This window comes from Symphodus melops (assembly GCF_947650265.1).
Source record: "Symphodus melops genome assembly, chromosome: 4".
Classification (NCBI taxonomy): domain Eukaryota; kingdom Metazoa; phylum Chordata; class Actinopteri; order Labriformes; family Labridae; genus Symphodus; species Symphodus melops.
Window position 1 is genome coordinate 26,602,377 of NC_136694.1, and position 24,053 is coordinate 26,626,429.

Genomic DNA, 24,053 nt, shown 5'->3' on the forward strand with positions numbered 1-24,053 from the left:
CCTACATTAACATATTATGTATATTTTACTTTTCTGCCCTACTGTGTCTCTGTCTCTCTGGATTACTTTGCTTGCTAATCTCGTTTTGTAATCTAGCGTCATTACAGTGTAAAATAACTCTCCTTACCTTTGTCAACTAAATGAAATTGAGTTAAATCATCTGCACTTTCTTTGTCTTGTGACCAGACGATAGCTGATGAATTCAGAAGAAAAAAGGTGCAAAATTACAGGAAGTGCTTGTCAAATAAAAACTGTCTAATTCTATTTGTTTGGATTCATTAAACATTCTTTACATAAACATAATATAAGACAAAATAAGCAGATACTATCTTAAACATTTTTGTTTGAAAGTTACTTAAATAATTGCCACAAAATCAAGGACGCCTTTATGTTGAATACATTTTATCAGATATATAAAATTAAATGTACATGAATAAAGAATAATTTATCTATTAATCCTTTTTCTATGGAATTCATCTGTATATTCTTATGGAAATCAAATGCTCATTTTCCTTGTCTGTTTATGTTGACCATATGACTGCAATTTCTGTAGATTGACTTATTGCTCCATACATGACAAAAAGAAAAAAGTCCAGGAAGTGAATATTCAACCCTCATAATGATGCCATACCATATTGGCACAATAAGGGTAAATATCTAAACCCTCTCTAACATTATATATAACATGCATAAATGCTAGTCATGGTGATCCTGTTTCATGTTTCCTGTTCAGGATTGCCTTTAAACAAGTGCCTATACAACATGGAGAACAGTCTGGGTTGCTTTGCCTCAGATTATTAAAAGACTTTTGGATCAGTGAAGCCAAGTATCCCTTCAAACCCTTTAAACATGTCATGTCAGTTTATTTGGCAGCAAAATAAAATAAAACATGGTGATACTAGACCTTCCCAGCCTCTGTGAAGGGTGTGACTGCTGGTTGATTATTAAACAGTTGAGTCTTCTCTTGTGCAGCACAGATCTTATCGGAAAAATAATTAAAATATTATTTATTATTTAACATTCTTTATTTGTATAGCACTTTTAAACAAAGGTTTACAAAGTCATTGATGTATCACCTCCCACGAAAGAGAAACCCATGCAGCTCAGAGCAACAAGACAGTGACAGTACCCAAACAACAACCTGTTCCAACATTAGAACTCAAACATCACCAGAATTCAAGCAACATATTAACTCATAGCTCTTAAAACATCAAAAAAACCTACAAAGTGACGTGAAGTGAAAAGATTTATTTTATTTTTTTATATTTTTCACTGTGCATTACACTTTTTCTATGTTCTCTCATTTGAGTGCCAGTCCTTTTTAGCTGTAGATGCCTGTTTTTTTTCCCTTTTTTTTCCATTTCTAATTTTGTGATAAAATTGGAAAATAGACGATACATGATTTCTATTCTTTTGTGCTTTGTTTGCCTTTTTTGGACTTGTTATTGTGCTGTTTACGCTTTTTCCCCGCAAACAATCTTTTTTAAAAGATCTTGTACAAGTACACTTTTTCACTTAAACTAATTTCCATAAACATTTAAAGTCAATAACGTTGCTTTTCAGTTTGTAATCATAAAACGCTTTCTTTTACGTACGCAAGAGAAAACCCCCAAAAACATACTGAACTGACATCGAATCACATCGCTGCAAATATTTGACACGCGTGCGTACGGACCAATAGAATAACTCTAAGTGTGCTGGAAAGGGGCGGGACGTGAGATATCTTATGTCATTAACTCAAGGCGCTTTTGTTGTTCTTTCAGGGTAGAAAATTGATGTTAAAATATATAGCCAAAACAGCCGAACTAGGCTTGGATAATTCTTCGTTTGGTTCAATATAGAGGGAATTCAACCCTGCGTGGAGTCAAGCCGATGTCATCTGGTGAAAAGTGGAGTGTTTGTAGGACTAAATCAGCTCAGCGGTGAGCTAGCATTAGCCTCTGCGGGAAGAAGGAGTTCCAGGTTGGAGAAATCTCTGCTGGGATGCCTCTCGCAAGTTGGGAGAAAACTGTATTTTACAGTCCCGCCTGGAATCATGGCATATTACAACTAAAGTATACATTTATACGACTTGTATCAAAGTAAAGGAACAACTTAATCGCTGTTTAGTAATTGTTAACGTGAGTGTTTAGCGAGTTAGCCACGTAGCTACGTAGCTATTCAGGAGGAAGTCTTTCAAAATGGCGGAAGGTTGGCCCACTCCTTCGGCCCTGCTTGTCTTCACGCTGCTGAGTTTAAGTACCCGGGCTGTTGACTCCTGTCCTTCTCCATGTTCGTGTTACAAAGGACAGGATGAAGTCCAAATACTGGACTGTAATAGGAAAAGGCTGTCGACGGCCCCCATGGACCCACCTGATAGGATAACACAAGTGTAAGTACACAGATGGATAAAACGCGACTCTGATGAAGTTTGGCCCTCACCGAATCCTTAGCACTGTTTTGATGCTCTACCAAAACAAAACAAAGACCCACATCATGTAAATAAGCCACATGACCTTGAAAAAAATGAAGTAAGTTTTACCTTTGAATGTTGGTAGATTATATTTTTCTTTTAATTATATAAACAAGAGTGGATTAGTAAGGAGGAAAGATCCACACATCAAAATCAAAATTGCATTTAAAGAGACACACACACCAAAACGAAGGGTTCGGAGAGAGCTGGTTTATACAGGGTCACAAACCTCCTCTGGTGCTTGATTCATGTCATAGTTTGATCAACGCACATGTTTCATTTAGAACACGGGACTGTTTGGGAAGGTGGATAATAGTCCTCCTTAACTCCAAATGTGTTGTATGTCAAGAAAGTAAAATCCTCATTCTTGATTATTAAATGTTCCCAAACCTGCTCCCACAGGACATTTTTTGTGTGAGTCTTTAATTGATTTTTTTGTGTTGTTTTTATTTCAGCACCATGAATCATAACGAGCTGACTGTTGTTCCCCATCTTGGAGACGTCTCCCAAAATATCACCTCGCTGTCATTGTAAGTACAAAACAGGATATATGAAAAAATGTCCGCTTGTTAACTCTTTTATTATTGTCTTTCTGTTGTATCATATTTACAGGGACAGCAAATGCAAATGGTGCATTTACTTTAAAAATAAACATTGAAATAAATACAACGGTCTGAAAACATTGTACAGGTTCTGTATAGTTTGTCTTTGTTAATGGTGCACATCAGCTGCGATGAGTCTGAGGTGATTATTGTCTTTACGTCTAAAGAAAATTAACTTTTTTACTCTGTTTGTGATTTAGAGTGCACAATCGGATCTCGGAGCTGTCCATGCATCATCTGCTGCTGTACGTTTCCTTGGAGACGCTAGACCTGACATCAAACTCCATATCGGAGATCAAAGTTGGATCCTTCCCCTTTATGCAGCTGAAATACCTGTAAGCATACTCTGCTGAAATCGGCCTGATTGAAAACTGTTGGAGCTCACTTACTTAGATAGATAACCACAGAAACTACAGAACAAACACAGAGTCTTCTTCCTGATGTTGTACTAATGCTTCTCTTTTTCTGTCTCAGGAATCTAAGTAATAACAAGATCAGTGTCCTTGAGCCGGGTTGCTTTGACAACATCTCCAGCTCCCTGCTGGTGCTGAAGCTCAACAGGAACAGATTAGTCGTGCTGCCGTCCAAAGTCTTCAAACTTCCACAACTCCAGTTTCTGTAAGTGCCATGTGAAGAATAGTTGATGTAAAGCGGGGATTAGTTGACTGACGTCTTGACTTGACTTGACTTTGTAAATGTTTGTGGCTCTGTTATGAGTTTGGGTTTTTGCAGTCTTTACTTTAACTGTAAGTGATGTGCACTGTCATTTCAGTGAAATGAAGCGGAACAAGATCAAGATCGTTGACAGCCTGACATTCAAAGGGATGGAGTCTCTGCGGTCGCTGAAGATGCAGAGGAACGGAATCACCAAACTCATGGACGGAGCTTTTTTCGGGCTGAACAACATCGAAGAACTGTGAGCAAACTATTCGGTTTGATAGAAGTTCCAGAAACTTAATACTGGGTCATTTTTTTAAAATCACAATAAATAATCCTAATAATAAGCTTTTGGAGATAAATGAGTATTTTTAAAGCTTCTATTCTTTTTGGTGTTTTAAAGCTGTTCTAACTTAGAGTGTACGGTGACTTTTATTCAGCAATGGTGGAAAAGCAGGAACAAATCCTCACTTTTAGACCCTCGTCCTGATACAACTCCCTCAACACCAAACAAAAACCAAACTCTCTTGCAATTTGTGAATCAGGCCAGCAAAAATGATTGGTTCATCCAAACCGACTCTCTCTGAACTATTTAAGCGCTCTGTGATCAGGAGAGCCACCCAGCTCACAGAGGACCCCTCTCACCCCTGCTTCTTCTTACTGCCACCAGGCAGACTGACTAAAAAAACCTGTCTACTTCAAATCCTTCGTTCCCTCTGCAGGAACCACCCCGAACGAAATCAGACTTTTTTTCAATCAGCCGTTGTTTAGTCATCGTGTGTCTTGTTTTTAATGTTAGTTGTGTATATTGTTCGAGCCGTGTCAAAGGACAATTTCTGTCACTTTTTGGACAGACAACACAGTCTGATCTACAAACCTCCACGTCTTCGTGTTAGTGTTGATGTTCGTTGATACTGCTCTTATCTCTGACCGCTTGACGAGGCTTTAGAAAGAAGCAACAGTTTGTGTAACGAGTTTTTTTTTTTTTTTTTTTTGACGCTCTTTTGTCTCTCCCATCTGCGTCTCAGAGAACTGGAGCACAACAACTTAACCGAGGTCGCCAAAGGTTGGCTGTATGGCCTGCGCATGCTGCGAGTGCTGCGGCTCAGCCAGAATGCTGTGGGCATCATCCGACCCGACGCCTGGGAGTTTTGCCAGAAGCTTGAAGAACTGTGAGTGTTTTTGCTTCATTTTGCTTAAAATCCAAACACAGCTGAGAGTCGCCGCTTTCTTTTTATCGGCCCCCGGGCTGTGAAAATTCAAAGTGTGCGCTCAGAGATGTTTCAATTATCTTGCTGCAGTTCTTTTGGCTCTCTGGAGCCGATTCACTGCTGCGTTGCCTCAGGTTAAAGTACACAGCGTGCTTTTAACCATTTTCTGACAATCCTTTTTATTATTTTTGTATGAGTTATGAGCGTTCACATTAAACCCAGTCTGAAATAATCACACTAAAACCAAAGAATTCAAACATGTAAAGTCGAAAATGTATCTCGGTCAGTATCTGTACATTTGACCAATACTCCATTTTGATTGAGTCAGATGAAGCTCGGCTCGCTTTCAGCCACCCTCTGAGTAATTGTTGCCAATGTTAGTTTAAAAAAAAAAAAAGGTTTGTGATTTATTCGGCTGACAGGATAACATGTTGCAAACAGAGTTCAGAAGAGAAACTCGCACGTTTTGTTGTTGGTACTTCCTGTGACGTAATCATTGTTCAAACACATCTTTAATGACTGACGGCCGACCACACGTATCTGTCTGTCCAGAGATCCAGGTCGAAGTGTTACAGGGACCGGGCCTGTTCCCCCCTCTCACTGTTAGACACCTTTTTTAAAAAGTCATCTCAAAACACACTCCTTAGCTTCAACTGTTCATAAATGAATCAGCACAACATTTTCTTCTTTAATCACCATTTTAATTACTGTTTTAACTATTGTTGGAATGAGAACTCATCTTTTGTATCTTTTCCTTCTTTTATCTGAAGCACTTTGATTTGATTGATCATATTTTTGGTTGTTTTTTCGCAGAGACTTGTCCTTCAATCATCTCACCAGACTGGAGGAGACGGCGTTTGTTGGCTTAGGGCTTCTTGAGAACCTGAACCTGGGAGAAAACGCCATCAGCCATGTGGGAGAGGGAGTGTTCGGAGGCCTGGCGAGTGTGCGCACACTGTAAGTCCTTCCCTCTGTAAACAAATCTGTCCCAAAGACATCTGTCCTCCCGTTTGATCTGACAAAAACGTGTGATGAATCGAACTGTGAAAAGTAACCAAGTCCTGACTTGTTCTTGGCTCTGTGCGTCCTCATGAAGGCTGCTCACCACAGTAGGTCCTTTTTGTTTCACTCTTCATGTGTAGCTCCCGTCTTAAATGTTATCCCAAGTAATCCCTTCTAGTTTACTTACATGAGAAGTAGACACTGCCAGTGTTTCAAGTCTGAATCCTTTAATGCGGTCTTTGTCCCACATAATCCTGCTTGTCATCAGTTTAGTCTTCGATCGAACCACCTAAATGTGTCATTTAAATTTTTTTTGGAGTGCCTCGAAATCCCCGTTGAAGGCGCAGTGCTTCTGGTGACGACACTCAGGCTGCATCGGGTTTCTGTGGTCCAGAATAATTTACCCCGAGGGGAAGAGGAAGGAATCAGGAAGTAGTGACCGATGGCTGTGAATAAGCGTGCGGGGGGACTGAAGTGCTGCACTGTGTTGAGCTAATGAGAGACCTGCAGAATGAAATTCTGCTTCACTGTTTTTAAAACTGTTTTTTTATACTTTGGGTTTTTAAGTCATTTATGTAGAGGTTTTTGATGCTTGATGAGTGTGGTCTGTAAGACTTGCAGGTACAGGGAAGGTGAACTTTGATTTGCCAAAGGAATGAACACAGGGACTTCACTGATCATAATGTTGAGAAAAAAAAATAAATAAATAAAAATAATTTGCCCAAGCACTTCAACTTGAATCTTCTCTCACCACTGTGGCTGCTTTGAATTTATTTTTTATTGGTTGACAGTACTTAATGACCATCCTTTTTTTAAATTATTATTATTTTGTGATTGTTTTGGTCGGTACTTTGAAGTTCAATATGAAAATGTTTATTCCACCCTTTTAAATTGATGTTGTTTTTTTAAGCTCTCCTCTGTTACAAAAATGCTTTTGTAACAGAGGACCGTCTCTCCTAGCGTAAAGAATGATCACGATCCGAGCTCGAGGGACACGGGGGGGGGGGGCGTAAAGCCTTGTTTTTGTGTTTCACACTCAAACACAACACGAGTCTTCTGCTTTCTGAATGGGTTACCTTTGAAAGGCAATATAGCGGTACTGTTCAAGCAAACTATGTCCCATGCAAAGCACACATGGTATAGTCAGTGGTGGCTGTGATATTGCATGGAGCAGACTAGACTGATTCCCTCTCTAAAGCTCAAGGAGACAATACGAGAGAGCCTGAATGTTTTGTCTCAGACGGCAGAACAAGACGTCATTTAGCTCGGTCGGTTTTTCAGGAAGCAGACAGAAAACAGATCACATGTTGTACACCGTCTTGTCAAAAATGGGAGAGTCTCTGGCGTCGTCTGGGACGATATGAGACATGCCTTCTCTGGTGTTAAAGGCTATTCATTGCTCTGTTTATGACCACGCGATTAACTCCAGATAATCTGCCTTATCTTCTTACAGTAAAGCAATAAATGCTCTCCGTATCAGTGCTGCAACAAATTAATTTACGATTATGGTCCCCAGCTGCCTCCCTCACTCCTTTTTTCATCCAGACTGTGTGTGCATGCAGAATAACAGATAACACATCTGAAGCGTATTAATGCCACTACAGTAGCTGTGGAGATGCTGTGCAGCTGTGCCTCAGGAAACCGTCCTGAATGCGTCTGACTCTGCGAGCTGCAGGAAGAAAGGGGTCATGTTTTGGAGCTTGGACATCCTGGGAGTTTTCATGGAAGGGGGGGGGGAGATCTGAGAGTGCCAGAGCTCTTTCAGAGGTGGCCAGGCATGAGGGAAGAGAGACAAAAGAGCCCCATGACCCATCCTGTAAACACGAGGCCCCTGTGAGTTCCCAGCAGACCCATGAACTGTCCCAGTGCTAAACGGAGCCAATTAGCGTCCCCTCATCAGAGCAGCGGGGGCAGCGAACTGTGACACACTGTGGAAGTTGAGTCTCAGATAGTTAGTCTGCGATCTGAGAGTCACTGCCACAGCGGAGATTTAAATGCGTCTTTGGTGGAGTTAGTTTTACATAAATGTACGCGATGAATCGTTCTACCGTCAGCCTCCGTGGAGAGTGTCACACGGCTCAAATGTCTGTCCTTGTGTTTTTTTCAGAGACATCCGTAATAATGAAATCTCCTGGGCCATCGAGGACTCCATCGGTCTTTTTGACGGGATGAAGAAGCTGAACACACTGTGAGGACAAACACACACATGCACATTTTGTTTTCAGATGTTTTTATATCGGTGTCGCACTGACTCCGCCCCTTTGTGGAGCGTCACTGCAGGAGCAGCTGTTCTCAGGAGAACTACAAGGCCAGACAGGAATAATAATAAAAAAAAACGTGCATGCAGCCTGTTGCATCGTCTTTCTGAGGTGGTTTAGTTTTTACATTCGACATCTTTTTTGATGTAACGTTGATCAGTGATCGAATATGTAATCGGGAGTCTGTAGGTTGTTTTTAATTTGGAAATTTCCTGGACACTGTTCGTTTTTGTCTGACTTCCTGTCTCACTTGGACCTATTCTGTTTAGCTGTACGCGTGCTTGCAGCGGGCTCTGTCGAAAATAGACTTGACAGGCAGCAGGCGGTAGAGGCGCTGCTCTTGCTGTAAAAACAGGAGCATTGAAACGTAGCGTGGCAGCGAACGGCGCCGACGTAGCACACGGACACAAAGTGGACCATTTTTATTTTATAAATGATGATTAGAATCATCTCGTCTTCATGAAGCTTCAACTAAAGCTGCTCAACAGTGAGCAACAAACTGTAGCCTAGTAGAACTTTTTGTGGCGTCTCTCCTAACACATCTTTTTTTTTCTTTTTTCCCAGAATCCTCCAGAGAAACAAAATCAAATCGATCACTAAGAAAGCGTTTGATGGGCTGGACGAGCTGGAGCACCTGTGAGTAAAGGATCTGCAGAGCGAGGCCGTGAGGTTGTCTCACGCTCGTTAGACTGGATGACTTTCTCATCACGCCACATTTAAGCCGCGACTTTGTATCTTTGTCCTCTCTGCAGGGATCTCAGCAAGAACGGCATCATGTCCATCCACCCCGAGGCGTTGTCCCACATGAAACTCAAAGTGTTGTGAGTAAACCCAAATCCAACAACTGTCATAAGAACTGATTCATCATCACTGCAATCATGGGTAAAGAAAGAGGACGTTAAAGTAATCGCTGCACTTCAAAGAGGTGATCAGGATATGAAGTTGTTTTTCCAGAAGTGGGCTTCGGTGTCCGGTCGCTTTAGCGGTGCAGAAAAAGCAGCAGCGTGAGTTTCCTTTTGGGGAAAGTTGATGAAGTTTGCGATGCTGTTCAAGAATATTTATTTCTTGAGACGTTTGATGAAACGTTTTTTTCTTAAAGTGATCATTTTTTGCCCGAGCAGAGATGTATAATTTAGCTTTTAAGTGACAGCATCAACATCTGCCTTCAGGCGACTGTCTCTCCAGCCTGAGAGAGAGGAAAAAAACCCAGCAGAAGCCTTTTTTTTTTTGTTTTTTTTGTTGTGGTTTTCATCAGCCCACTTCTTTTTGCACGTCTCGAGAAGCAGCCGCTGTCAAACACGGCGGTCACATCCCGCTATTAATTAGCCTGCTGCTGTCATCGAACGCAGCACCATTTGCATAATCACAATCACACCGATAATGTGGCTTTGATTTCTTACTTTGCAAGAGGGATAAAATGGCAACAACCTCACAATTAAGATTTATTTCAGTCTGAAGTCCATTCACAACATGCCTCTGCAGGCGGCGAATCTTGATTAACATCATTTTACGTGGTAATTCAGCGTGCATGCTCAGCTGCTGCTGGTTTGTAAATGTGGTCCAGAACTGAGATAATAGACGTGCTCAGATAATAAATGAGCTCTTTTCATTAATTGAACATTAGTACTTAAACCATTTTGTTGTTTAGCAGCGTCAACTCGTCTGGACTTAAAATAAGTCACTAGGAACATTCCTCATCTGAAAATTCATCCCCATTCGTTGTCTTGCAAACATCGTCCCCCGCTGGCCTGCACTCACACTGCACCAGGACTAAGCAGCCCTGTTAGCCTCTCGTAGCTTATATAACGTTAAAATAATACACACGCCTGGCTTTACGAGATCATCGAGCGTGCTTAATCTACAACAGAGACGGACTCAAATATCAACAAAGGGTCCCGTCCCACACATCAGAGAACAACTCAAAGAGGGCAGAGACTTCCCTGACTGTGTGGAAGATTTTGAGTCGTTTACAGCCATAACACTGCACCACTTCTCAATAATAGCAGGATGTTCTTATTTCTTGCTCGTGCATGAACTGTACATGGATTGGAGGTCTCAGTTTGGACTTCATGGCTGAAGTGCGAGTGTGCCCTTTACTCTTGCTTGGAGGCTGACAAGCTGCTGGATTGTAGCTACCATTAATCCTTCAAAGTATTTCATAAAAGTAAAATATTTTTTCTGAAAGAGAAAGTCGTAAATTACTGTCTACTTTGAAGCAAACACTGGAAGCTAATATTTAATTTGTGTCGTCCTTATCTGTCTTCTTTAGTGTGATGACTGAATGTAACACTGACTCATCTAACACCTCTTTGATCACCTGTCTCTTCTCAGCGTGCTGAACACCAGCAGCCTGCTGTGTGACTGCCACATGCAGTGGCTCGGGCCTTGGCTCACTGACAGCCCCTTCCTGCAGTCTGTCTCCGCTATCTGCGCTCATCCCGCCAGCCTGCTCGGCCGCAGCGTCCTGTCCGTCAGCCCAGGAGAGTTTGTTTGTGGTCAGTCCAAATCTGTTTGGTTTGTTTTGACTGTCTGCTCCAGTGTGGACACTGTGCTGTGGGAAATGTTTGACAGTTCAACCAAAGCTACTCTAACAGTTTGTGATATAGTGTTTTGTCCTGATATGTAACACTTCCTACAGGCATATTTCACTGTGTTCTTCTTCTGAGCATAAACACTGAAACTGTCGCTCATTCATTGTTTCGCCTTTTGCGCCTCTTCAGATGATTTCCCTAAACCCCACATCACGACTCACCCGGAGACGTCCGTGGCGCTGCGTGGGAACAACGTGACCCTGAGCTGCGTCGCGTCCAGCAGCAGCGACTCTCCGATGACCACGGCTTGGCGGAAAGACGGGGAGGTTCTGTACGACGCAGAAGTGCAAAACTACGCCCAGTACCAGGAGGGCGAGCTGATCTACACCACCGTGCTCCACCTCCTCAACGTCAACTTCACCGACGAGGGGCGCTACCAGTGCGTGGTCTCCAATCACTTCGGCTCCAACTACTCCAACAGAGCCCGGCTGACGGTCAACGGTGAGGTTTGCTTTTTGTCAAAGAATGTTTCTCTAACACGTGTCATAAAGCTTCTTTTGCTGCTTTCAGCGGTGTGATATTTTTGATTTAATCGTTATTTTCAATTTGGTAACCCGCCATTTGGATCTAATTAGGGATGATTCAAAAATCTTTACGCTGCCACTCCACTGCTGGTTAAAAAAAAAAGAAGCCAGTTGTCCTGTTTTCGTGACTAATTTATAAAGTCTGACATCACCTTATAATGATGGCAGACCTGAGCGTGATGCATGCAGAGTCTGTGTGTCCCTGCATGTAAGATGTAAACGCTGCTGTCGTCACCTTCACCCAGGTGACACTCGAGGTCGATGATCAGCTGATTTTAAAAGAGAGAGTATTCCCACACCAGACGCCGGCTCGTTCACGCTGCGCTCACGTTTACGGTGCCGCTGATGTTTCACTTTTAGCGGCCCCTCCTGCAGTGCAGCGTTGGCGTGAGTCGCAGGCAGACAGCGAGCTTTCTTTGAATCAGAAGTGACCATGACTGATCTCATCATTCAAATGAAACATGACTCTGAATAGGAATAGTCGATGACATAAAAGTAACACAATCTCAAGCCATACCTTTTATTTTTAAAGCTACTTAGGAGATGAATCGCTCCACCTTTCGTCAGAGGACTGCACACATGGTGTGATCAAGGAAGGAGGTTTAGATGAGTTCAGGATCCAGATAATAAAAAGTGTGATTGTCAGATTGAAATTGTAATTAGGTGTCTGAAAAAGACATTTAGATTTTTGATTGTTTTATTGTGATAAAGTGTAATGTCCATTTTTTTTCCAACCAAGAGTCATATCAATGAGGCACATTATTAAAAAAAATAAGACTTTTATTGGGTACCGGTGGCCTAGTGTGCAGAGGCTGTAGTTCTGAAAACTGACGGCTCAGGTTCAAATACTTTAGCGTATGTCATTCCTCACTTTTTCTCTATCCACTGTCCTGTAACATGAATATGAGGCAGGCCGGTGTTGAGCTGTTTGGAGATTTGAAAAGGAAAGCAGCTCGTCATCTTGGTATTTTGTGTATATTTGTCTCGCTAACTTTTAGCTGCAAGCTAACTTCACAATGGTTTTACAGGGTATGAGCAGGTTTAATCCTTCTCGTCTTTGTTTCCACGGCTGTAGCCCGCTCTGGGCAGGAGTTCAATTCTTCTTCTATAAACAAAATTGACGCTGTAAAACCTGACGTGTAATAATAAAAATAAAACCGAGTCTGATGTCCATGAAGGAAGTCACATTTTTTGATTGACTGTTGGAGACCACCTGTTTTAAAATGATTCTTTTCCAATCATTTCAAAACTCGTAAATCTGTCTTCAGCCGTATCACTATGTTTAAAGCGGCCTCTAGCACAGAGAGAAATCACTAAGTTCATCTAAGTGTTTGGTAACATGCCAGAGTTGCATTTTTGTTCATTAAAAACAAGAAATTACACGACGTGGTGTGCCTTAGTATTCTTGGTTCTGTTGCTGTAACAGGTTTTTATAATTGTTACATTTATTAGTGTTATATTTCACTTTATAACTCCAGTTTTTTTTTATGAACCCTTCTGTACATTTCATAGTCGAAGTGTGTGCTATCATGATTGAGTGCTTATTTAGTGGACGATGCAGAAGTATAAACACGGTCCAAGTCTGTAAGATTTGCTGGCCTGGCTGTATTATCTCAGTCTGATAGAGATGAAGCCTGACGCTCTGTCTTCTTATCTTTCAGAGCTGCCCTCCTTTCTAAAGACTCCCATGGACCTGACAATCCGGACTGGGACGATGGCCAGGCTGGAGTGTGCTGCTGAGGGCCATCCATCACCCCAGATTGCTTGGCAGAAGGACGGAGGCACCGACTTCCCCGCTGCCAGGGAGCGCAGGATGCACGTAATGCCTGACGACGACATCTTCTTCATCGCCAACGTGAAGACCGAAGACATGGGAGTGTACAGCTGCACGGCTCAGAACACAGCTGGCAGCCTGTCTGCCAACGCCACACTCACCGTCCTGGGTGAGTCACACACCCGATTAACACAGCGTTTTACTACTGGCTCATCTCAGCTGAGTCACTCGCTGCTTGTTTACGTCCATCACTCATGACACAGGCTTGTTTTTGTGATTCCTCCCTGGAACTGTAAACTCAAACGTAGTGTCGATGCAAATTCTCTTTCATCATGTTCTTAAATATGTAAAGCTGCTGGAAATCCCACCATAACCTCTCAGTTATGTCACTAAGTACGAACAGTACATTCATTATACTTAACCTCTTCAAAGTATAAGAAATGTATAATGTGTATAGTATAAATAAGTATAAGCGTTTAGCGTACAATATTGAGCATTTTAAGGCCATATATAATATGTCGTAGCAGAGGGAACTCCCATGATTCCCCTCGAGCCTCTGTGTCATCTTTGGTTGTTGAGAGCCCCCTGGTTACCTAAACTCAGAATATTGACTGATAAGTTGATTTGAATTCTTCTCATGTTAAGTTTTTTACCTTGGCTGGTAATGCTTCGGTATTTGTGCAGAAAATCAAGAAATGGATTGAGCAGTGGTTGCAGCAATCGGCACATGAGAGCTTCTTGCATGTTTACTCCCAGAATGCACTGCAAGATATTGGCCAAGGCTATGGTTCTTTAATTTAAAAAAAAAAAATTCCCTCCGGCTGTAGGAGTTAAGTTCAGACCATTGATGATTTCATTCCAGTAGAGACTACTGGTAAATCTAAAGCACAAGCTAGCGCTAACAATTAGCGCTGCACTCATAGCTTTAAAAGCCAATGAGCACATCTGAGGTCACTTTCTGTGTAAGCTAGCTGCTCGCTATGATACTGATAGTTAATTATGTAGTAACTCACCGTTCAGTGACCAGCTGAACAGGAGGGGAGCTCTGTATCACCCCCACAGTCTCCAGAGATGATGATCATCAGCACAAGCTGTGTTTTAAACTCAGTTTTCTTGGTTGTTTACAGATCTTTGTTGATTTTTTTATTTTTTTTTACCAGAACATTTTTCGACTTCAAGCTGAATGCCTTAAAGCTCAGAATCTGGATGGATGAAGCGTCTCTTTCACAGCTGCTCGGTCAGATTTCTGAGCGGTTGAGATTTTATTTAAGCCGTGAGCTTTTATATAATCAATGATTCATTTAAAGTTTGTGATCAAGGCTTAAACTCTACAACCAAAGAAGAGATCACGCTAGGAATAACAAACCTGACCTTTAACACATCCATACTAATAGCTTGGCACTAATCCAAGGGGGATAATCCGGTTTAAATGAAAAATCGATCATTTCCTCCTCCAGAAACTCCATTCTTCATGAGACTGCTGGAGGACCGCACCGTGGCCCGGGGTGAGACCGCCGTGCTTCAGTGTATAGCCGGAGGCAGCCCAGCTCCTCGTCTCAACTGGACCAAAGATGACGGGCCTCTGGTGCTCACCGAACGCCACTTCTTCGCTGCAGCCAACCAGCTCCTGATCATCGTCGACGCCGGTCCTGCCGACGCCGGGAAATACACGTGCATCATGTCGAACACGCTGGGAACCGAGCGAGGTCACATCTACCTGAGCGTGTCGCCGTCGCCAAACTGTGACACCAGCACGGGATTCGACCAGGACGGCTGGACCACGGTGGGCATCGTGGTGATCGTGGTGGTGTGTTGTGTGGTTGGAACCTCGCTGGTCTGGGTCATCGTCATATATCACATGCGCAGGAAGAGCGAGGACTACAGCATCACCAACACAGGTCAGCCGATCACACACGTCTGTGATCTAAATAACGCTTTGAAAATCCTTTGCATAAAAAGTTTAAATGAGAAGTCTGAATAAACTTTTAATAAAGGTCCTTTAAGAGATCTCACCCTGACAGACTTTTTCTCCCTTTATTAAACGAATAATTCTCAGAACAGAACAGCGTGTAACTGAATGGGTCTCCGTCTGTTACAGACGAGATGAATCTGCCCGCAGACATCCCCAGCTACCTCTCGTCTCAGGGAACGCTGTCGGAGCCTCAGGAAGGCTACAGCAACTCTGAGGCCGGCAGCCACCAGCAGCTCATGCCTCCTCTCTCCAACGGATATGTGCACAAAGGAACAGATGGTGAGTAACCCTGCTGATTCCTCCATATTTACTCTGTTAAACAAAGCTCCCTTCTTTTCTCCCTGATTGCCATGGATACTGTTATTTTTTACTGTCGGCTTCTTTGTGGTCAGGAATCTTGTTCCTATAATGTCTGTGCAGCCCGGTTTGGTTTTCTTGCATGACATCAGCACACTCGAGACTTTGAGTCACCGTGACTCCACAGAACAGATCATGTCTGATGTGATGATTGCGCATCTTCTCTCGTCCAATCGTGGAGGGGTTTCCTGTGGTTTGCGGTGTTTTTGCTTTAATTAGAGAGTCATACAGCATCTGATCCAGGCTGACTGACGTCTGCTGGTATTATTGATGATGATCCATCCATGTCAGCTTTTTAAACATGTTTGTTTTTATCAACAAACCCCTCAAGAATCCTTTTTAATGTGGACTACAGAAGATACCACATATCAGAATAAAACTCAGAGAACAAGAATTATCAAACAAATACTTCACATCATGTTGTGCGGTCCTTCAAGCATCACTGTCTGTTTGACACATTACAGTAGTGCTTGTTTTTTCTCTACGTGTGCGGGAACACATCCTTGATGACTAACCTATGGTCGTATTTGTCAGGCGTGTGTTACGGAGACACGGGCAGCGAGTTGGAAACTGAGGGAAGCGGCCCGCTGCACTGCCGGGTCGGCTCTCTGTTCACCGGCCGCAGCAGCTTCCAGCCTGGAGACAACCGAGAGGGACTCCACACAGGTCGGTGTCATCGTCATGTGCTTTAGACTTTATCTGTATTAGTCTAAAGATAAAAGGCGTTACTCTCCTGGTAGGTTTTTAGCTCCAAACAGTGTTCAGGGACCCGTTTATTCTTCCCTTTTTTAGTGAAGTTTGTGTATTTAGTTAAGAAAATGTAGCATAGAATTGAATCTCACTCCTACAACTTTCAAATTTCACTACCAAATCTACAAAGGGCACCTTTAAGATGGTTCAAAATAAGAGGTACTCAACTGTTACCATGGAAACAGTGTCCTCTTGAGGTTGGGCTTCATATGACGGTATAAAGGAAACGGATAAGAACACGTACTTAACAACATTAGTGCCTCCAGATATGCATTTACATGCACACATGTCCCCATATAGATACAGTAATTATACACACGCATACATTGACGCTACGTGTGTGTGTGTGTGCATAAAGCCACACTGACACTCTAAAAGACAAACAAACGTGTGCAAAGAATCACGTATGAAGTGTTTGTCTCCTCCCAGGTGGAGCAGGGCCGCTGGTCATCTGCTCCGACTGCTACGACAACGCCAACATCTACTCTCGCACGCGGGAATACTGCCCCTACTCCTACCTGGGGGAGGACGACCCGCTGGACAAGACTGTGAAGGAGAGCTTCAGCGGGCACGCTCAGCACCAGGACTCGACCCTCGAGAGCCTCATTAGCAACCAGGACTCCTCCGTCTTCCTCTCCTCTCACGAGAAACGGCTGAGCAGCCACACTCCCCCAGAGCGCTACACTAATGGTGAGACCCGGAGACATGATTTCTAATTTTAGAGGAAGAGACGGATGATTACAGCATCCTTTGTCTGGCTGCAAACCCCCCCTGTCCTACCTGCCCTCTTTTAAGGAGCTTAGTCATCTGCAAACATTTTTGCCTTTCTCCTTGTTTTTGGATCAGGTCCGGCTTCTCTCTAAGTGATTTGCCTCTGAAGTGTTTACAAGGAGGTCATGTTTTAACTCAAGTCGACTTGTAACAGATGAGAGCAGTTCATCTAAAGCAGCTCTTTCTGTTTGAGATATCCATCCTCAACTAAACCATCTGACTCTGCAGAGATGATTGCTGTGATGTAACCAGCTCCAATAACGATTTAGACACAATGCACTGACGTCTGGGACCTGTTTCACTTGTTTTGCAGATGCCCTCAGCAGGTCTTTCTGGGGAGAAGGTGACGATGGAGCGTCCCAGCACCCAGTGACTGTCCACAGGACCCCTCCTCTGGCCTCCGGAGCAGAGGAGCAGAGAGAAGCAGAGCTGGACTGTTTACCAAGCCGACACACACGGGAGCACAGAAGTGCCTGTAATAGGACTAACCCTCAGGAGCATCCAGCTCCCACATAGGTCCTTAACACTTCACCCACGCTCTGCCTCTGACTCCTCTTAGCTGCACACTACCCCCCCACCCACCCACCCACCCTAAAACCCCCACCCACTACCTCCAAAGAGACTCCTCACACTCTGCCAAAGATGCTGTATGTTTACATTCCCCTCTCACTTAAGAGGACATATAAACGGTCTCCACTGTGGAAAGACTGCTGTGTCTGGCAGGGGAAATGGATGTGTAATGAAAGTGACCTCATCCTTGACACCTCCACCTCTGCAGGACGCCTTTTCTCCTCCGCTCCTCTTTTGTTCTCTTCAGAGGAGGAGGCGCTGAATGTATCCTTTTTAGAGGGCTGCGTCGGATGCTGCCATGAGAGAATGCCAAGACGTGATTGAGTCTTTGCATGCTCTCTCTCTCTCTCCTCATTCCTCAGTGCTGCTGCTGCTGCTGCTGCTGCGGAGATGATATTTCGTCACTGTGTTCTCGGTACAAACGCGTGTCTGAGCGGCCTACAGAATCTAGCTTATCCTCAAACGGGAGGAAGTGGTTCTAAAGGGGACCGTTGTTCCCTGACGTTCTGCAGGAACTTTGAAAACATACGTCCAACATTCCTGCAGTGACCCCGACTGACTATCTGCTATCCTCTTATGCAAACTCCAGAGACACTGACACCAAACTGTGGTGTATATTACAAATATATATATGTATGTATATATGTGTGTGTATGTATATATCTATATATATATACACACACACAAATATCCTATATCATCTTTATCTGCTCTTTTTTGTCGTACGTGAAGCGCAATAGTTAAAAAGTTATTTTTCTTGTTATATTGAGCAGTTCTGGGAGGAAGCGTCCAACTTTTTTTTTTTTTTTTTGCACGTGACAATCTGGGACTATCGAGTTTTTTTTTTTTTAATTGGTTGTCCATCTTTCTCACTAACCTCTGTCTGCTGGTCGTACGGTTGCTTTGTTTACAGTATGCACTGATTTGTTTCCCTTTTGATCACATCTTACAGGCACTTAATTTAATGGTGGCAAACCTTCTTTTACGCAGTGTGCATGCTGTTTAGCGTCGTCTCAAAAAGCTCCAGATCCTTCCGTAGATGAACACTAAGCCTTATAGTTTTCACTGGGGACTGTGAAAAACGAGAATGTATTGTTTTCGGGTATGTATGTTTGAGTGTGTACATAATGTTGGCTATCTATGAATGTCTCCTCGCTGAAAGCTTGGAGACACGCTGCAGTCATTTTACATCTTTTCACGCGTGCGCTCTCTGTTCCAGAAGTTTTTACCTGTTGATTCAGGTAACAAGATGAGCACACGTGCTTTTATATCTCCAGAACATAAAACGAAAGATTTTCAAACAGCTGCTAGCTTCAGCTGTCTGACCAGCTTTGAAGTGACTCGGAGGGATGGAAACAAACGAAGCCTCTCTTGCTTGAGAGGTTTAAGTGATTCTTCTTTATTTTTCAGGTCACAAGTTGTCTTTGGCTGATTTTTATGATTCCAAAAAAAACCTCAACTTTCACTCTCACATTTCGCTCTCTTAGTGGCCGTGTTATGAGGCGCACTAAGTCTAACACGACAGTCCTGTGATTCTTCCTTCAGGAAGTGTAGAGTTCAGTTTTGGAGAGTTTGAGTCGACTTCCTGTTCAGTCGGAGGCTGCAGGTTTGAGTGTGACTGAACGTAGGAGTGATTACAGTGCTGTTGCGTCACTCTGCATTAGAGCTGCTGAGGTGTAGCTCTTCATTAAACAGCATGAGAGCGTTTAATTTGATACGTTTTCTTTTCAGCACTGCGACGTTCTGCTCTTTGTGTTTCTGATGATCCTTCGTCCTGAAGCGAGTGTTTCATGGTACTGAGTTCAGACTCTACTAATCAATCATGCTGAAAACGTGCATCTACAGTTCTGTTTTCTGTAACGTCACAAAGATCATGCCGCCTGTGCGTATTCATCAACATGACCGTGTGGAGCGGTGATCTGCGCGCTCGTCTTCCCTTCTGTGTCAACTCTTCAATCACGCTGTCCTTTTAATCACCTGACCTGCACACTCTGATCCCGCCTCTCCGCCCCGGGTTCAAATCCCCACCTGTGGCTTCCCTCCTGCTTCTCAATGCCCCGTTCCCTCTGAAATAACGGAACAAAATAAATCTTTAAATCTGAATCCAACATTACTTGTAACTCTTTCTAACCCACCTTGGTGAGTTCGTCTGATCTCAAATCATGAAGGAGTCATTCTGAAAGGGCTGCATGTCGGCCGCACACATCCGTTAAATGTTCAACGCTTCTCTCCATCGCAGCAGAACAAACAAGTGCATTAAGATTGTGTTATTCTGTGAACGGCCTTTTTGACTTTATACCAAAGTTTAGCAGTAACTGCTCTGGCAATATTCCAATGCTGCTTTTTTTTCTATTGTTGTATCTTTGCATCTTGTTTTCTAGAGTCTTTTTTTTTTATACCTTGTTTACTGTACATTCTGTAAAGCATGTCTAAAGAGCCTTTTTTGTTACGTAGCAATTATTCAAACATTAAAAATGAATTCTGAAAATGAGGTTTGAATCGTGAGTGTCTTTGACCTTCTATGCTGATTAAGGATTATTTCTTTTTTTTTTTACAAGGTCGGCGAGTCGTTTTTTGGAGTGCTTGTTTTGTTTCAATCTCAATCGATCCTTCTCATCTGTTTAGAGACGTTTGTAAGACATCGCCTCCTAAAACCCACAGAGGTAACACGGCTCTGTCTGATGATAGTGGGAGTTAAAAACGGCGTACATGAAAGCATTTCATTTGCTGAAAACTTCAAGATGTCCAGCAGGAAATGTTCTTCTTTCTGAAGCTGGGACTAATACCGTGTCTGGGATTCTTTTCCCTTTTTAAAATGTCGGTCGTTTGGCAGAATTTGTTTCTACATTTGATGAGTAATCTCTTCAGATTTCAGTGTTTACTGACAGCGAGGAGGACTTTAGGAAACATAAAAGAAGTGTTCGTCCAGGATTGGATTTGGGATGCATGTAATTCCAGGCAACAGATTTGTAGGAGCACACCACGGGGACGATTTAAAAGGCCAAGCTATCTGTAATCTGGATTTAGTCATGTCAAGCCAGCACAAATCCAGCTAATATGGGCCTTAAAAAACTGCTGGTCCATCATCACTCTTGATGATAAAAAAAAATGACCTTGTTTTTTGTTTTGTTTTTTTAAGGTCCTGTCAACGTAAATCCAGAAGAATCATAGAAACCATTGAACATCAACAGAGTCTGCTTCTGCTGTTTGTTGCTTTTGGGTTGTTTGGATTCTTACTCTCTTCTGCTCCTCATCAAACACATGATAGCGTTGTTAATCTCTCTCTACAAGGCGATGAATTATGCAGCACCATGTCCAGGGGTGATACTCTGTATTTATACACAGACTTCTGCGTCTCACTCCCAGAGAACACAAACTGCTGCTGCTGCTTCATAAATACTTCAGGAGGTGTGTTCCTCACCTCCGGTTATCGAGTTAATAAACCCAACCACATGTTTGCTGACATATGACGGCTCTTGTGAATCAACACGCCCAAATTATCAGAATCCATCACGCCGTATCAGAGGTTTTTTTTTTTTTATAATGAAGAAGAAGCAAATCACATGCTGCACAACACGTCGACCACTAATCTCCAGAGATGAGGTGACATTTGTAGAGTTTAATTAACTTCCAAAGCTTCACTTGAACACCTCTTCAGTCCTGCTATGAATTTTTCATCAAGCGTCAGTGAGAAACCAGGGCCAAGTGGTTTCAAAGTCATCTGATCAGAATACTGGTAAAGGCTTGGAGCAGATATTGAAAATGGTTGATCAATATTCGAGTAAATTAGGTCATCCGTTTTTTTTTTTGGTTTGAATTGGGATAAATCCCTGAATGTGTAGTTCTTAGATTTTACAAATCATTTAAATGACTCTGATCAGAGCAGGACGGTGGATTCAGGCAGGATTAGAGGAATCACATGTTCCGGAACTTTTTACATATTTCTCAAAAGGTTACGTTTCTATTGTGGCGGATTTTGTGTATTTGCTTCATTAAATGTGTAACGTTAAATCACTGGTCCTGATGTCAGTCAGAGCTGAAACCAAAGACAGCTAACGGAGTCTCAACAAGTCCTCTTGATATCTGCAAGGCCTTTTGGGAAGATTTGTCGTTGGGTCAATGTAACGTGATCCTCATAATGACAATGTCTTTTTAGTGTGCAGAGCCTTTGGAAGTGTCTAGCAGTTATGTTTGAGCATGACACTGAACCAGAGGTGTGGCGCTGAGTCTTGTCTCCTGCAGTATTCATCTTGATGATCATCATCATTATGATCATGATGTTTTTTGCCATCTTAGATCATCTTTAAGGTTGATCAGTATCTTATCTGCCTCTCATTGTTGTTATAAATACATTGCAAAGGCATTTCCCCCTCAAGAAAAATAACAACACACTATAATAAAGAATCACAACATATAATAATAATAATAATAGGCTTAAGTTCAGAGTGGGAGTATACAGTACATTCAGTAAATTCAGAGGGCAAGCTCCAGATCAAAACACAAACTGATGGTTTAATCCAGAATTTCCTTTCTTTCTTTTTTTTCATCACCTTATTAACATTTGAATCTCTTCAAGTAGACCAGCTGACTCTTCTTAACTGAACCCTGCATTTAAAGACAACCTTTGTATGGTAACAATTTAATGCACAGATGAGTATGAACATGTGAGCTTACGTAAAGAGCTGTGTGCTCGGAGGCCATGACGCTTTTTTGCATGTAGGTGGGAGCACAGCTTCTCTCATTTGGATGAAAGGTCAGATATTCAGCTGCAGACCTACTTGCATGCTGCTGACTTATGCATGAACACAGCACCGAGGCTACTGCATGTGCATATTCTGCATAAACAATGATTAAACAAAGCTGTGGATAACAGTCAGTCAGTGACAATTAACCATTAAGATGAGCTCAGGCATGGTCTTCGCAGGTCATGCATGGACCGATGTGGTTAGATGCAGTCGGGCGTGATGGTTGCTGTGTAGGTATGTGAGTGCAGCTCAAACACCTCAGGGAGGGATGAACTGGAGCAGCAAATTGTTTGATTTCTCTCACTGTGTCAGCAGGGGGCGCTGTGGAGACACTGAATGTCCTACCTACTCACCTCACTGTATGCAAATGAAGAGTCTTAATTAGGTGTAATTTGCTCAGCATGCTGTAAATTAGGATTACATGCTTTCAGTATTTTTAGTTAGTCACTTATTCTGCCTTTTATTTAAGACAAGACAGAACCTCAAATCTGAGTTTGTTCTTCCATTTTACATGTATTTTTTTTGTCTTTTCTTATCATTCAATCCAAATGTTGTTTGTGGTAAAACTTCCAATAAAAAATGTATTACTGAAAAATAAAAGTCTCACATTAGTTTAATTTGGTATTTTTTTCATTTGCAATAAAAAATATATATTTGTTTTTGTCAATTTTGATGTTCGGTTTGAAAATGTAAAACTTTTGTTTTTGATTTAAAATAGTTACCTCCTACTTGTTGTTGAGCAGAAACGTGTGGGCAGGGCTTATTAGTTGTAAGACCTGTTTCTATTGGCCAGTTTAAAAAAAAGAGGAAGAGACGCCATGGCAACGTGTCGGATGAAATGGAAAAGAAAATGTTTTGAATTTAATATCAAACCTGCGTCAGAAAGTAGGTTTGAAACCTCATAGTTACATACATGTTCATAACAATTCATTTGCACATTTAGCCCTTAAACATTTTAAAACGGGATCAAATGACAGCAGTTGATTAAAGTTTGTACACATAAACAGTATACATATACCATACCAGATCACACCGCAGGATGGAGCCAGCAACACTGTGCCGCCTGCTGAGCGTAAAAAGGCTTGTTCCGGAGCCTGGCAATATCTCTGTTGGCGGTGCCAGGTGTGCTCAAACCTGTAGCAGACAAAACGCTCGCAGATGTCAGTCCGCTCAGTCATCATGGGCTGGATCATAATTGCATAAACCGCCTCCTGGAGATCGCTTCCGCCCGTCTATTTCAGCCTACACACAGGTATGAAGGATTTCTCTCTGACGCACCACATTACAGCGACAGACGCTCCACAGTCGACCGCCGAGTGAGTGAAATACGCTCTGTTTACATTTTGTTTGGACTGCTTGACATCGGGAGGATCCTCCAGAGGCGAGGAGAAGCGCGGGGTAGGACTCCTCAGAGCAGACAACGTGATGTGGGCGCCTTTTTAAACCCATCTCGCCGCCTTCAACCCTCCTGTTTTACGCACAAGGAGCGCTTGGATTTATCGCAGCCAAGGCAACTGGGCGCACACCGGAGGAGCAAATGCCCGTGGGATGAGAGCTCTCAGCAGGCAGATTCGCGCGTGAAAAAGCAGCCTCTTACATGTCAGGAAGATGAAATCCTTAGCAGGTCGGGAGAATAACTCAGGAGTGTTTATTAGGCCGCGTCACTCCGCGTTCATCTAACCACAGCAAAACCAAGAGGACTGTAACCGGTGAGATTGTGTAGCTTTTAAAAATAAGGGAGTCACCATGTCCAGAACACTGAAGAAGAAGAAACACTGGTCCACTAAAGTGGTGGAGTGCGCGGTTTCATGGGGGAA

At 42.7% G+C, this 24,053-nt stretch overlaps 2 protein-coding genes across 3 annotated transcripts in view; both read left to right on the top strand.

Moving 5' to 3' along the window:
• Window positions 1-1,658: 1,658 nt before the first annotated feature.
• On the top strand, window positions 1,659-19,982 carry lrig2 (leucine-rich repeats and immunoglobulin-like domains 2). Its single transcript, XM_079341828.1, has 18 exons — window positions 1,659-2,371; window positions 2,908-2,982; window positions 3,255-3,389; window positions 3,529-3,672; window positions 3,827-3,970; window positions 4,740-4,883; window positions 5,736-5,879; window positions 8,032-8,112; window positions 8,747-8,818; window positions 8,935-9,003; window positions 10,514-10,677; window positions 10,903-11,214; window positions 12,959-13,240; window positions 14,529-14,969; window positions 15,170-15,322; window positions 15,935-16,066; window positions 16,580-16,840; window positions 17,235-19,982. Exons 1-18 carry the CDS (start codon window positions 2,181-2,183, stop codon window positions 17,435-17,437), a joined length of 3,147 nt encoding a protein of 1,048 aa, XP_079197954.1. The 5' UTR covers window positions 1,659-2,180; the 3' UTR covers window positions 17,438-19,982.
• A 3,317-nt stretch (window positions 19,983-23,299) lies between these two features.
• The window catches only part of magi3b (membrane associated guanylate kinase, WW and PDZ domain containing 3b), a 159,593-nt gene continuing 158,839 nt past the window's right edge, over window positions 23,300-24,053 (top strand). For both annotated transcript variants that reach the window (XM_079341826.1, XM_079341827.1), the window contains exon 1: window positions 23,300-24,053. This exon is cut by the window's right edge and continues 236 nt beyond it. In XM_079341826.1, coding sequence (XP_079197952.1) covers window positions 23,983-24,053 — 71 coding nt within the window. In that variant the 5' untranslated portion in view covers window positions 23,300-23,982.